A 15,952-nucleotide genomic window follows, 5' to 3' on the forward strand; every position below is an offset into this window, starting at 1 on the left:
ATGTCAACAAACTAAGGTGTGTTACACATTTCAAGGGGACAACACATCCTCCACATAAAGAGCCAGAAAATGGGGCCGTTGCTGTGGTGGGTGACACGGGGCCACAGGGTGCCATTAGTAGGGCCATCTGTCCTGATGAAGGTTCTTCCTAAGGATATTTCTATTATTGATGGTGCCGCACAGAACTGCGTCAGACAGATAATCACTGAGCCCGACCGCAGAACTACAGCTCCCGGCTTGAGAGTATCCCGGCCGCTGAGAGTTGTAATCCTGCGCCAGCGGCACAGATGGGGACGATTAGCGGGTGGATCTCAGCGCCATCAATGGCTCCTTGACCAGAATCTCGAATCCGTATTAAGCTGGAGACGGCAGTAGAGGGGATCGGCGCTGTAATCCCTCCGCAGTCTGACGCCGCCGTTACAATGTGTTCTCTGGAGCAGCTTAACTCTTCTAATCTGCCGTCACACCCTGTCATTAGCGGTGGAGGCGACAGTACTGGCATTAATGGCTCCGGAGCTGCAGATCAGGGAACAGAGGAGGCAATTAGATATTCTGGTAAAGGAGCTCATTAATAGCAATGAGTCACATCCTTTATAAAGTCCCTTCCAGGCAGCAGAATTGGGAATGCAGCTCTGGATGTGAGCGGTGGCGCCGCAGAGACAGAAGAGGTCACTGGATTGGGTTTCTGGATCCGTTACCTGTCTCCATTTTCCTCTTTCCGATTCTGAATCTCAGCGTCTGCTCCTGTAACACATCACCCAGGTGGGGCAGGGTCCAGCGAGATGCCGGCCAGTCACCGGTCATACCTAGGACCACCGCCGGACACGTCGCACCGAAGATCAGGTCTCGCGCCTCCCGGGGTGTGAACGGCTTTATACCGGCAGCTGCAGAAGAAAATCTCATGAATTAATGAAACCCATCAGGCGCCTGCAGTGAAATCATCCAGAAAGGGAAACGATATAGAATATGAATGATATTAATAAGATCATATCAGTAATATAATAATATATGAAGGTTTCATCTTCTGTTTGCTGCCAGTGAATGGAAACATGATCGCTAACGTGAAAAACGTATTCAATCTCTCGGCTCAGATACCTGGGGCTGTAACAATTGTATCCAGGGACACAAACCTCAGTGTTACATTGTATCAGCGGAAGCAGCTGCACTGGATACATTGTAACGACTCCTCTCCTCCCACAAGCCGCGTTCTGACAAATTCATTACATTTCAAGGTAAAACATGGAGTGAAATAAAGCAGAGAGCGGCATTTCTTGCTACCGCATTCGGTTCTGGCAAAGAGGCACAAACCGTATCAGAGGAAGGAGCGCGTTCCTCGCCTTATTTCTACCGGGCCGTCGCCCCAGCGCCAACGTTACGTCCCGTGGATTCCTCGCTGTCAATGTGATTTTCGCTGCTCAGAATTATTTTTATTGCAAAAATCCCAGAAGTAAAATGACTGAAGAAAGGAAACTGCAGCTGAGAGCGCCGCCGCCGCCGCCCCGAGTTTATCATCCCCTACGAGGCCGCGTGTAATGATGGCGATACGGGCACCGCCACGGCTGATTTACAGCACGAGAGGCTCCAGAGGCAACGGATCTTGGATCGACGCGGCTCACAATAAAGAAGTGATAAATCCTTAATTGTCTTCCAGAAGCCGAAACCAGAAAAACGACGATCGATAGAACAAGGGAAAACGTCCCGACAAAACAGCCGCTGATTAACTAAAGTCTGAGCCCAGACAGCGCCATAAAGCGCTCACCCCTGATGACGACGGGCACCCGGGCGACATTACAGGGACCATAAACCTCCCCCACCGCAACGAGGAGAGGACGGAAGAACGCCGAAATCTGACATTAACAACAAGCTAAGGACTGGAGATGAGAAAGACGGCGACAAGAACAGGACAACCACAGCGGCTCATAATGGAGCAGGACCGACAGACCGGCAGACAGAGCAACAGGCAGACAGACAGAAGGGCCGGCCGGCCGACAGGCAGACAGGCAGAAGGGCCGGCCGGCCGACAGGCAGAAGGGCCGGCCGGCCGACAGGCAGAAGGGCCGGCCGGCCGACAGGCAGAAGGGCCGGCCGGCCGACAGGCAGAAGGGCCGGCCGGCCGACAGGCAGAAGGGCCGGCCGGCCGACAGGCAGAAGGGCCGGCCGGCCGACAGGCAGAAGGGCCGGCCGGCCGACAGGCAGAAGGGCCGGCCGGCCGACAGGCAGAAGGGCCGGCCGGCCGACAGGCAGAAGGGCCGGCCGGCCGACAGGCAGAAGGGCCGGCCGGCCGACAGGCAGAAGGGCCGGCCGGCCGACAGACAGAAGGGCCGGCCGGCCGACAGGCAGAAGGGCCGGCCGGCCGACAGACAGAAGGGCCGGCCGGCCGACAGGCAGACAGACAGAAGGGCCGGCCGGCCGACAGGCAGACAGACAGAAGGGCCGGCCGACAGGCAGACAGACAGAAGGGCCGGCCGGCCGACAGACAGACAGAAGGGCCGGCCGGCCGACAGACAGACAGAAGGGCCGGCCGGCCGACAGACAGAAGGGCCGGCCGGCCGACAGACAGAAGGGCCGGCCGGCCGACAGACAGAAGGGCCGGCCGGCCGACAGACAGAAGGGCCGGCCGGCCGACAGACAGAAGGGCCGGCCGGCCGACAGACAGAAGGGCCGGCCGGCCGACAGGCAGACAGACAGAAGGGCCGGCCGGCCGACAGGCAGACAGACAGAAGGGCCGGCCGGCCGACAGGCAGACAGACAGAAGGGCCGGCCGGCCGACAGACAGAAGGGCCGGCCGGCCGACAGGCAGAAGGGCCGGCCGGCCGACAGGCAGAAGGGCCGGCCGGCCGGCCGACAGGCAGAAGGGCCGGCCGGCCGACAGGCAGAAGGGCCGGCCGGCCGGCCGACAGGCAGAAGGGCCGGCCGGCCGGCCGACAGGCAGAAGGGCCGGCCGGCCGGCCGACAGGCAGAAGGGCCGGCCGGCCGGCCGACAGGCAGAAGGGCCGGCCGGCCGGCCGACAGGCAGAAGGGCCGGCCGGCCGGCCGACAGGCAGAAGGGCCGGCCGGCCGGCCGACAGGCAGAAGGGCCGGCCGGCCGGCCGACAGGCAGAAGGGCCGGCCGGCCGGCCGACAGGCAGAAGGGCCGGCCGGCCGGCCGACAGGCAGAAGGGCCGGCCGGCCGGCCGACAGGCAGAAGGGCCGGCCGGCCGGCCGACAGGCAGAAGGGCCGGCCGGCCGGCCGACAGGCAGAAGGGCCGGCCGGCCGGCCGACAGGCAGAAGGGCCGGCCGGCCGGCCGACAGGCAGAAGGGCCGGCCGGCCGGCCGACAGGCAGAAGGGCCGGCCGACAGGCAGAAGGGCCGGCCGGCCGACAGGCAGAAGGGCCGGCCGGCCGGCCGACAGGCAGAAGGGCCGGCCGGCCGACAGGCAGAAGGGCCGGCCGGCCGACAGGCAGACAGACAGAAGGGCCGGCCGGCCGACAGGCAGACAGACAGGCAGACAGAAGGGCCGGCCGGCCAACAGGCAAACAGACAGAAGGGCCGGCCGACAGACAGACAGAAGGGCCGGCCAACAGAAGGACCGAGCACATACAGTGCACCGCTAATGAGAAGTACAGAGGCCAGGACACGGGAAGATGAATGGCCACCTCCATTATACACAGAGAAATAAGCAGATACCTCCTGTATTATACCCCAGAGCTGCACTCACTATTCTGCTGGTGGAGTCACTGTGTACATACATTACATTACTGATCCCGAGTTACCTCCTGTATTATACTCCAGAGCTGCACTCACTATTCTGCTGGTGCAGTCATTGTGTACATACATTACATTACTGATCCTCAGTTACCTCCTGTATTATACTCCAGAGCTGCACTCACTATTCTGCTGGTGCAGTCACTGTGTACATACATTACATTACTGATCCTGAGTTACATCCTGTATTATACTCCAGAGCTGCACTCACTATTCTGCTGGTGCAATCACTGTGTACATACATTACATTACTGATCCTGAGTTACATCCTGTATTATACTCCAGAGCTGCACTCACTATTCTGCTGGTGCAATCACTGTGTACATACATTACATTACTGATCCTGAGTTACATCCTGTATTATACTCCAGAGCTGCACTCACTATTCTGCTGGTGCAGTCATTGTGTACATACATTACATTACTGATCCTGAGTTACCTCCTGTATTATACTCCAGAGCTGCACTCACTATTCTGCTGGTGCAGTCACTATGTACATACATTACATTACTGATCCTGAGTTACATCCTGTATTATACTCCAGAGCTGCACTCACTATTCTGCTGGTGCAGTCACTATGTACATACATTACATTACTGATCCTGAGTTACATCCTGTATTATACTCCAGAGCTGCACTCACTATTCTGCTGACCACAGTTGTACATCACCAGGTGTACAGGACAAGTCCCTGGTTGTTAATGATTTCTTCCTGGTCAGTCAGCGGTTTTAGGCATTATCCGCTGTCAGTGATACATCACCAGAGCGAAGTGTGAACTAACGGAACAGCTGCTTATTATAAATTTATTATTTATTTATTATTATTTATTATTATAGCGCCATTTATTCCATGGCGCTTTACATGTGAAAAAGGGGTATGATGCAAGAACAATTACAATAATCTTGAACACAATGTGACAGCGACTGGTACAGGAGGAGCGAGGACCCTGCCCGCGAGGGCTCACAATCTACGAGGGATGGGTGAGGATACAGTAGGTGAGGGTAGAGCTGGTCGTGCAGCGGTATGGTGGAGCGAGGACCCTGCCCGCGAGGGCTCACAGTCTACAGGGGATGGGTGAGGATACAGTAGGTGAGGGTAGAGCTGGTCGTGGAGCGGTATGGTGGAGCGAGGACCCTGCCCGCGAGGGCTCACAGTCTACAGGGGATGGGTGAGGATACAGTAGGTGAGGGTAGAGCTGGTCGTGGAGCGGTATGGTGGAGCGAGGACCCTGCCCGCGAGGGCTCACAATCTACGAGGGATGGGTGAGGATACAGTAGGTGAGGGTAGAGCTGGTCGTGCAGCGGTATGGTGGAGCGAGGACCCTGCCCGCGAGGGCTCACAGTCTACAGGGGATGGGTGAGGATACAGTAGGTGAGGGTAGAGCTGGTCGTGGAGCGGTATGGTGGAGCGAGGACCCTGCCCGCGAGGGCTCACAATCTACGAGGGATGGGTGAGGATACAGTAGGTGAGGGTAGAGCTGGTCGTGCAGCGGTGTGGTGGAGCGAGGACCCTGCCTGCGAGGGCTCACAGTCTACAAGGGATGGGTGAGGATACAGTAGGTGAGGGTAGAGCTGGTCGTGCAGCGGTATAGTGGAGCGAGGACCCTGCCCCCGAGGGCTCACAGTCTACAGGGGATGGGTGAGGATACAGTAGGTGAGGGTAGAGGTGGTCGTGCAGCGGTATGGTGGAGTAAGGACCCTGCCCGCGAGGGCTCACAGTCTACAAGGGATGGGTGAGGATACAGTAGGTGAGGGTAGAGCTGGTCGTGGAGCGGTATGGTGGAGCGAGGACCCTGCCCGCGAGGGCTCACAATCTACGAGGGATGGGTGAGGATACAGTAGGTGAGGGTAGAGCTGGTCGTGCAGCGGTATGGTGGAGCGAGGACCCTGCCTGCGAGGGCTCACAGTCTACAAGGGATGGGTGAGGATACAGTAGGTGAGGGTAGAGCTGGTCGTGCAGCGGTATGGTGGAGCGAGGACCCTGCCCGCGAGGGCTCACAGTCTACAAGGGATGGATGAGGATACAGTAGGTGAGGGTAGAGCTGGTCGTGCAGTGGTATGGTGGAGCGAGGACCCTGCCCGCGAGGGCTCAAAGTCTACAGGGGATGGGTGAGGATACAGTAGGTGAGGGTAGAGCTGGTCGTGCAGCGGTGGTTACTGCAGGTTGTAGGCTTGTCGGAAGAGGTGGGTCTTCAGGTTCCTTTTGAAGGTTTCCACGGTAGGCGAGAGTCTGATGTGTTGGGGTAGAGAGTTCCAGAGTAGGGCGGAAGCACGGGAGAAATCTTGTATACGGTTGTGGGAAGAGGAGATAAGAGGGGAGTAGAGAAGGAGATCTTGTGAGGATCGGAGGCTGCGTGCAGGTATGTAACGGGAGACTAGGTCACAGATATATAGAGGAGACAGGTTGTGGATGGCTTTGTATGTCATGGTTAGGGTTTTGAACTGGAGTCTCTGAGCAATGGGGAGCCAGTGAAGGGATTGACAGAGGGGAGAGGCCGGGGAATAGCGGGGGGACAGGTGGATTAGTCGAGCAGCAGAGTTTAGGATAGATTGGAGGGGCGCGAGAGTGTTAGAGGGGAGGCCACAGAGCAGGAGGTTGCAGTAGTCAAGGCGGGAGATGATGAGGGCGTGCACCAGTGTTTTTGCAGATTCATGGTTGAGGAATGTGCGGATCCAGGAGATATTTTTGAGTTGGAGTCGGCAGGAAGTGGAAAGGGCTTGGATATGAGGTTTGAAGGAGAGTTCTGAGTCCAGGGTTACTCCAAGGCAGCGAGCTTGTGTTACTGGGGAGAGTGGGCAGCCATTGACTATGATAGATAGGTCAGATGGGGGGGGATGAATGAGATGGCGGAAAGATGATGAATTCTGTTTTGTCCATGTTAAGTTTTAGAAATCTGGCAGAGAAGAAGGATGAAATAGCGGACAGACATTATGGGATTCTGGTTAGTAGGGAGGAGATATCTGGTCCGGAGAGGTAGATCTGTGTGTCATCAGCATAGAGGTGATACTGAAAGCCATGAGACTATGAGCTGTCCCAGGCCGAAGGTGTAGATGGAGAAGAGCAGGGGTCCTAGAACTGAACCTTGGGGGACACCGACAGATAGGGGGCGAGATGAAGAGGTGGTGTGCGAGTGGGAGACACTGAATGTCCGGTCTGTGAGTTTATTTCCCTGTGACTCGGGGTCATGGTGCTCAGGGTCGCGGTGCTCGGGGCAGCAGTGCTCGAGGTCGCGGTGCTGGGGGTCGCGGTGCTCGAGGTCTTGGGGTCGCGGTGCTCAGGGGTCACAGTGCTCGGGGTCTTGGTGCTCGAGGTCTCGGTTCTCGGTGCTCGAGGTCTCGGTTCTCGGGGTTCGCTGTGCTCGAGGCCGCGGTGCTTGAGGTCTTGGGGTCGTCGTGCTCGGGGGTTGCGGTTCTCGGTGTCGCGGTGCTCGAGGTCTCGGTGCTTGAGGTCTTGGGGCCGCGGTGCTCGGTGTCACGGTGCTCGAGGTTCTAGGGCGTCGCGGTGCTCGAGGTCGCGGTTTTCGGGGTTCGCTGTGCTCGAGGCCGTGGTGCTTGAGGTCTTGGGGCCGTGGTGCTCGGGGGTTGCGGTTCTCGGTGTCACGGTGCTCGAGGTCGAGGTTCTTGGGCGTCGCGGTCGCGATTCTCGGGGTTCGCTGTGCTCGAGGCCGCGGTGCTTGAGGTCTTGGGGCCGTGGTGCTCGGGGGTTGCGGTTCTCGGTGTCACGGTGCTCGAGGTCGACGTTCTTGGGCGTCGCGGTCGCGATTCTCGGGGTTCGCTGTGCTCGAGGCCGCGGTGCTTGAGGTCTTGGGGCCGTGGTGCTCGGGGGTTGCGGTTCTCGGTGTCGCGGTGCTCGAGGTCTCGGTGCTTGAGGTCTTGGGGCCGCGGTGCTCGGGGGTTGCGGTTCTCGGTGTCACGGTGCTCGAGGTCGAGGTTCTCGGGCGTCGCGGTGCTCGAGGTCGCGGTGCTCGAGGGTCGCAGTGCTCGAGGGTCGCAGTGCCCGAGGTCTCGGGGTCGCGGTGTTCGTGGGTCGCGGTGGGAATAAACCCTCGGTTTCTTCTCCTGTTTGATACCACGTGTCGGTCGCTGATGTCTCGTCGATCACCAGCAGCGGTATACGGACATGATACACAGCGTATATACAGTGTGCACATCCCTGCCCAGCGCCAAGAAGGAGGTGGAGGACGATGAAGTATTAGTCCTGCGGCTCTGACGGGGGCGCCACCTCCACAAACTATTTTTTCACTTCTTCAATGAACATCGAACATAAATCATACACGCCGAGGACACGCCCCCACACAGGACACGCCCCACACACCAAGGTCACGCCCCCCCACACAGAGAGGACACCCCCCGCACACAGAGGACACGCCCCTGCAAACACACACAGGACACCCCCCTGCACACAGAGGACACGCCCCCGCACACACAGAGGACACGCCCCCCGCACACACAGAGGACACGCCCCCGCACACACAGAGGACACGCCCCCCGCACACACAGAGGACACGCCCCCGCACACACACACAGGACACGCCCCACACACCAAGGTCACGCCCCCCCACACAGAGAGGACACCCCCGCACACAGAGGACACGCCCCCGCAAACACACACAGGACACCCCCCTGCACACAGAGGACACGCCCCCGCACACACAGAGGACACGCCCCCCGCACACACAGAGGACACGCCCCCGCACACACAGAGGACACGCCCCTGCACACAGAGGACACGCCCCCGCACACAAAGGACACGCCCCCACACACAGAGGACACGCCCCCGCACACACAGGACACGCCCCCGCACACACAGGACACGCCCCCGCACACACAGGACACGCCCCCGCACACACAGGACACGCCCCCGCACACACACGACACGCCCCCGCACACACACGACACGCCCCCGCACACACACGACACGCCCCGCACACACACGACACGCCCCGCACACACACGACACGCCCCGCACACACACGACACGCCCCGCACACACACGACACGCCCCGCACACACACGACACACCCCCGCACACACACGACACACCCCCGCACACACACAGGACACCCCCCCGCACACACACAGGATACGCCCCCGCAAACACACACACACAGGATACGCCCCCGCAAACACACACAGGACACGCCCCCGCGCACACAGGACATGCACCCGCACACAGAGGACACGCCCCCGCACACACACAGGACACGCCCCCGCACACACACACACAGGATACGCCCCCGCAAGCACACACAGGACACGCCCCCGCGCACACAGGACATGCACCCGCACACAGAGGACACGCCCCCGCACACACACAGGACACCCCCCTGTACACAGAGGACACGCCCCAGCACACACAGAGGACACGCCCCCCCCACACACAGAGGACACGCCCCAGCACACACAGAGGACACGCCCCCCCCACACACAGAGGACACGCCCCCCCCACACACAGAGGACACGCCCCCCCACACACAGAGGACACGCCCCCCCACACAGAGGACACGCCCCCCCACACAGAGGACACGCCCCCCCACACAGAGGACACGCCCCCCCACACACAGGACACCCCCCTGCACACACACAGGATACGCCCCCGCAAACACACACACAGGATACGCCCCCGCAAACACACACACACAGGATACGCCCCCGCAAACACACACAGGACACGCCCCCGCGCACACAGGACATGCACCCGCACACAGAGGACACGCCCCCGCACACACACAGGACACGCCCCCGCACACACACACACAGGATACGCCCCCGCAAGCACACACAGGACACGCCCCCGCGCACACAGGACATGCACCCGCACACAGAGGACACGCCCCCGCACACACACAGGACACCCCCCTGTACACAGAGGACACGCCCCAGCACACACAGAGGACACGCCCCCCCCACACACAGAGGACACGCCCCAGCACACACAGAGGACACGCCCCCCCCACACACAGAGGACACGCCCCCCCCACACACAGAGGACACGCCCCCCCACACAGAGGACACGCCCCCCCACACACAGGACACCCCCCTGCACACACACAGGATACGCCCCCGCAAACACACACACAGGATACGCCCCCGCAAACACACACACACAGGATACGCCCCCGCAAACACACACAGGACACCCCCCGCACAGAGGACACGCCCCCGCGCACACAGGACATGCACCCGCACACAGAGGACACGCCCCCGCACACACACAGGACACCCCCTGCACACAGAGGACACGCCCCCGCACACACAGAGGACACGCCCCCCGCACACACATGACACGCCCCCCGCACACACATGACACGCCCCCCGCACACACATGACACGCCCCCCGCACACACATGACACGCCCCCCGCACACACATGACACGCCCCCCGCACACACATGACACGCCCCCCGCACACACATGACACGCCCCCCGCACACACATGACACGCCCCCGCACACACACAGGACATGCACCCGCACACAGAGGACACGCCCCCGCACACACAGGAAACCCCCGCACACACACAGGACACGCCCCCCGCACACACACAGAGGACACGCCCCCGCACACACACAGAGGACACGCCCCCGCACACACACAGAGGACACGCCCCCGCACACACACAGAGGACACGCCCCCCGCACACACACAGAGGACACGCCCCCCGCACACACAGAGGACACGCCCCCCGCACACACAGAGGACACGCCCCCCGCACACACAGAGGACACGCCCCCCGCACACACAGAGGACACGCCCCAGCACACACACAGGACACGCCCCAGCACACACACAGGACACGCCCCCGCACACACAGGACACGCCCCCGCACACACACAGGACACGCCCCCCCCACACACACAGGATACGCCCCCGCAAGCACACACACAGGACACGCCCCCGCAAGCACACACAGGCCAGGCCCCCGCGCACAGAGGACATGCACCCGCACACAGAGGACACGCCCCCGCACACACACAGGACACCCCCCTGCACACAGAGGACACGCCCCCGCACACAAAGGACACGCCCCCACACGCAGAGAACACGCCCCCGCACACACAGGACACGCCCCCGCACACACAGGACACGCCCCCGCACACACACGACACGCCCCCGCACACACACGACACACCCCCGCACACACACGACACACCCCCGCACACACACGACACACCCCCGCACACACACGACACACCCCCGCACACACACACGACACACCCCCGCACACACACACGACACACCCCCGCACACACACGACACACCCCCGCACACACACGACACACCCCCGCACACACACGACACACCCCCGCACACACACGACACACCCCCGCACACACACGACACACCCCCGCACACACACGACACACCCCCGCACACACACGACACACCCCCGCACACACACGACACCCCCCCCGCACACACACGACACCCCCCCGCACACACACGACACCCCCCCGCACACACACAGGATACGCCCCCGCACACACACAGGATACGCCCCCGCAAACACACACAGGACACGCCCCCGCGCACACAGGACATGCACCCGCACACAGAGGACACGCCCCCGCACACACACAGGACACGCCCCCGCACACACACACACACAGGATACGCCCCCGCAAGCACACACAGGACACGCCCCCGCGCACACAGGACATGCACCCGCACACAGAGGACACGCCCCCGCACACACAGAGGACACCCCCCTGTACACAGAGGACACGCCCCAGCACACACAGAGGACACGCCCCCCCCCCCCACACAGAGGACACGCCCCCCCCACACACAGAGGACACGCCCCCCCCACACACAGAGGACACGCCCCCGCACACACACAGGACACCCCCCCGCACATACACAGGATACGCCCCCGCAAACACACACACAGGATACGCCCCCGCAAACACACACACACAGGATACGCCCCCGCAAACACACACAGGACACCCCCCGCACAGAGGACACGCCCCCGCGCACACAGGACATGCACCCGCACACAGAGGACACGCCCCCGCACACACACAGGACACCCCCTGCACACAGAGGACACGCCCCCTGCACACAGAGGACACGCCCCCGCACACACAGAGGACACGCCCCCCGCACACACATGACACGCCCCCCGCACACACATGACACGCCCCCCGCACACACGACACGCCCCCCGCACACACATGACACGCCCCCGCACACACAGAGGACACGCCCCCGCACACACAGGACATGCACCCGCACACACAGGACACGCCCCCGCACACACACAGGACACCCCCTGCACACAGAGGACACGCCCCCCGCACACACAGAGGACACGCCCCCCGCACACACACAGAGGACACGCCCCCCGCACACACACAGAGGACACGCCCCCGCACACACACAGAGGACACGCCCCCGCACACACACAGAGGACGCGCCCCCCGCACACACAGAGGACACGCCCCCGCACACACAGAGGACACGCCCCCCGCACACACATGACACGCCCCCCGCACACACATGACACGCCCCCCGCACACACATGACACGCCCCCCGCACACACATGACACGCCCCCCGCACACACAGAGGACACGCCCCCGCACACAGAGGACACGCCCCCGCACACACACAGGACACCCCCTGCACACACACAGGACATGCCCCCGCACACACACAGGACACGCCCCCGCACACACAGAGGACACGCCCCCCGCACACACACAGGACACGCCCCCCGCACACACACAGGACATGCCCCCGCACACACACAGGACACGCCCCCGCACACACACAGGATACGCCCCCGCAAGCACACACACACAGGATACGCCCCCGCGCACAGAGGACATGCACCCGCACACAGAGGACACGCCCCCGCACACACACAGGACACCCCCCTGCACACAGAGGACACGCCCCTGCACACAAAGGACACGCCCCCCCACACAGAGGACACGCCCCCCCACACAGAGAACATGCCCCCCCACACAGAGAACATGCCCCCCCCACACACAGGACACGCCCCCGCACACACAGGACACGCCCCCGCACACACAGGACACGCCCCCGCACACACAGGACACGCCCCCGCACACACACAGGATACGCCCCCGCAAACACACACACACAGGATACGCCCCCGCAAACACACACAGGACACCCCCCGCACAGAGGACACGCCCCCGCGCACACAGGACATGCACCCGCACACAGAGGACACGCCCCCGCACACACACACACACAGGATACGCCCCCGCAAGCACACACAGGACACGCCCCCGCGCACACAGGACATGCACCCGCACACACACAGGACATCCCCCTGTACACAGAGGACACGCCCCAGCACACACAGAGGACACGCGCCAGCACACACAGAGGACATGCCCCCCGCACACACAGAGGACACGCCCCCGCACACACAGGACACGCCCCCGCACACACACAGGACACCCCCCCGCACACACACAGAACACCCCCCCGCACACACACAGGATACGCCCCCGCAAACACACACACAGGATACGCCCCCGCAAACACACACACAGGATACGCCCCCGCAAACACACACACACAGGACACCCCCCCGCACACACACAGGATACGCCCCCACAAACACACACACAGGATACGCCCCCGCAAACACACACACAGGATACGCCCCCGCAAACACACACACACAGGATACGCCCCCGCAAACACACACACACAGGATACGCCCCCGCAAACACACACAGGACACCCCCCGCACAGAGGACACGCCCCCGCGCACACAGGACATGCACTCGCACACAGAGGACACGCCCCCGCACACACAGGACATGCACTCGCACACAGAGGACACGCCCCAGCACACACACAGGACATGCCCCCGCACACACACAGGACACGCCCCCGCACACACACAGGACACGCCCCCGCAAGCACACACACACAGGATACGCCCCCGCGCACAGAGGACATGCACCCGCACACAGAGGACACGCCCCCGCACACACACAGGACACCCCCCTGCACACAGAGGACACGCCCCCACACACAGAGGACACGCCCAGAGAACATGCCCCCCCACACAGAGAACATGCCCCCCCACACACAGGACACGCCCCCGCACACACAGGACACGCCCCCGCACACACAGGACACGCCCCCGCACACACAGGACACGCCCCCGCACACACAGGACACCCCCCCGCACACACACAGGATACGCCCCCGCAAACACACACAGGACACCCCCCGCACAGAGGACACGCCCCCGCGCACACAGGACATGCACCCGCACACAGAGGACACGCCCCCGCACACACACACACAGGATACGCCCCCGCAAGCACACACAGGACACGCCCCCGCGCACACAGGACATGCACCCGCACACACACAGGACACCCCCCTGTACACAGAGGACACACCCCAGCACACACAGAGGACATGCCCCCCGCACACACAGGACACGCCCCCGCACACACAGGACACGCCCCCGCACACACACAGGACACCCCCCCGCACACACACAGGACACCCCCCCGCACACACACAGGACACCCCCCCGCACACACACAGGATACGCCCCCGCAAACACACACACAGGATACGCCCCCGCAAACACACACACAGGATACGCCCCCGCAAACACACACAGGACACCCCCCGCAAACACACACAGGATACGTCCCCGCAAACACACACACAGGATACGCCCCCGCAAACACACACATAGGATACGCCCCCGCAAACACACACATAGGATACGCCCCCGCAAACACACACACAGGATACGCCCCCGCAAACACACACACAGGATACGCCCCCGCAAACACACACAGGACACCCCCCGCAAACACACACAGGATACGTCCCCGCAAACACACACACAGGATACGCCCCCGCAAACACACACATAGGATACGCCCCCGCAAACACACACACAGGATACGCCCCCGCAAACACACACACACAGGATACGCCCCCGCAAACACACACAGGACACCCCCCGCACAGATGACACGCCCCCGCGCACACAGGACACGCCCCCGCGCACACAGGACACGCCCCCGCACACACAGGACACGCCCCCGCGCACACAGGACATGCACTCGCACACAGAGGACACGCCCCCGCACGCGGCTCTGGGGCCGTTCACACCCTCGGGGCCGGGACTGTGGGCGCTTCCGCTCTGCAGCGTCTCTCAGCTGCTTGCTGTCAGTCACTGGGACGACACTTCTCCGCACGTGTCCATTCTGTGGCTGCGGGCGGAGGTGTTGGACCCGGTCATTAGGAAGTAGCACAATCCGACATTACACATCACACCAGCGACAAGAGGCCGCGGAGAACTACAGATCCCAGCTCGCCTCCTTCCCCGGTACCTGCTGCACCTGTCACCGCAGGCTCCATCCTCAGCAAGGCTCACGTGACTCCCGGCGGCTCCGGCGCAGGAATATTACGTCATCAGCGCTTGTGCGCTCCAGGTGTCGCCGGCGATGGAGGCCGCCATGTTTCTGGTTACTGATCTAGTGTAATGGATCTGACTCCTCTGTCTGCGGCCGGTGATTATTATAGGCCCTATAATATAGGCTGTAATGACCATTATGGGATGTCTGTGGCCTGTAATTATTATAAGGTGTCCTGGGGTTCTTGTATAAAGTGGGTTTTGTGGGGTGTCCACTGTATACTGCGGGTCTTGTGGGATGTTCCCTGGTATACGGAGGGTTTTGTGGGGTGTTCCCGGGATACGGCGGGTCTTGTGGGGTGTTCCCCGGTATACGGAGGGTTTTGTGGGGTGTTCCCTGTATACGGCGGGTCCTGTGGCGTGTTCCCCCGTATACGGCGGGTCTTGTGGGGTGTTCCCTGTATACGGCGGGTCTTGTAGGGTGTTACAGGTATACAGCAGGTCTTGTGGGGTGTTCCCGGTATACGGTGGGTCCTGTGGGGTGTTCCCTTTATACGGCAGGTCCTGTGGGGTGTTCCCGGTATACAGCGGGTCTTGTGGGGTGTTCCCTGGTATACGGCGGGTCTTGTCGTGTGTTCCCGGGATACGGCGGGTCTTGTGGGGTGTTCCTGGTGTGCGGCAGTTCTTGTGGGGTGTTCCCCATATATGGCAGGTCCTGTGGGGTGTTCCCGGTATACGGCGGGTCTTGTGGGGTGTTCCCGGTATACGGTGGGTCCTGTGGGGTGTTCCCTTTATACGGCAGGTCCTGTGGGGTGTTCCCGGTATACAGCGGGT

At 62.0% G+C, this 15,952-nt stretch overlaps 1 protein-coding gene across 3 annotated transcripts in view; it reads right to left on the bottom strand.

The window, feature by feature from the left end:
• Positions 1 to 15,179, bottom strand: part of HSPBAP1 (HSPB1 associated protein 1) — a 49,229-nt gene extending 34,050 nt beyond the window's left edge. The window contains exons 1-2 of one of the 3 annotated variants that reach the window (XM_073645714.1): positions 15,096 to 15,179; positions 699 to 884 (exon numbers count right to left, since the gene is read on the bottom strand). In XM_073645714.1, the coding sequence (XP_073501815.1) occupies positions 699 to 884; positions 15,096 to 15,123 (214 nt within the window). In that variant the 5' untranslated portion in view covers positions 15,124 to 15,179. The remainder of the gene's footprint in view (positions 1 to 698; positions 885 to 15,095) is intronic. The other 2 variants (XM_073645715.1, XM_073645716.1) reach the window with 2 other exon arrangements.
• Positions 15,180 to 15,952: the final 773 nt, after the last annotated feature.

The sequence above is a fragment of the Phyllobates terribilis genome, unplaced genomic scaffold, assembly GCF_046119375.1.
Source record: "Phyllobates terribilis strain yellow unplaced genomic scaffold, ASM4611937v1 Scaffold_9__5_contigs__length_417890890, whole genome shotgun sequence".
Classification (NCBI taxonomy): domain Eukaryota; kingdom Metazoa; phylum Chordata; class Amphibia; order Anura; family Dendrobatidae; genus Phyllobates; species Phyllobates terribilis.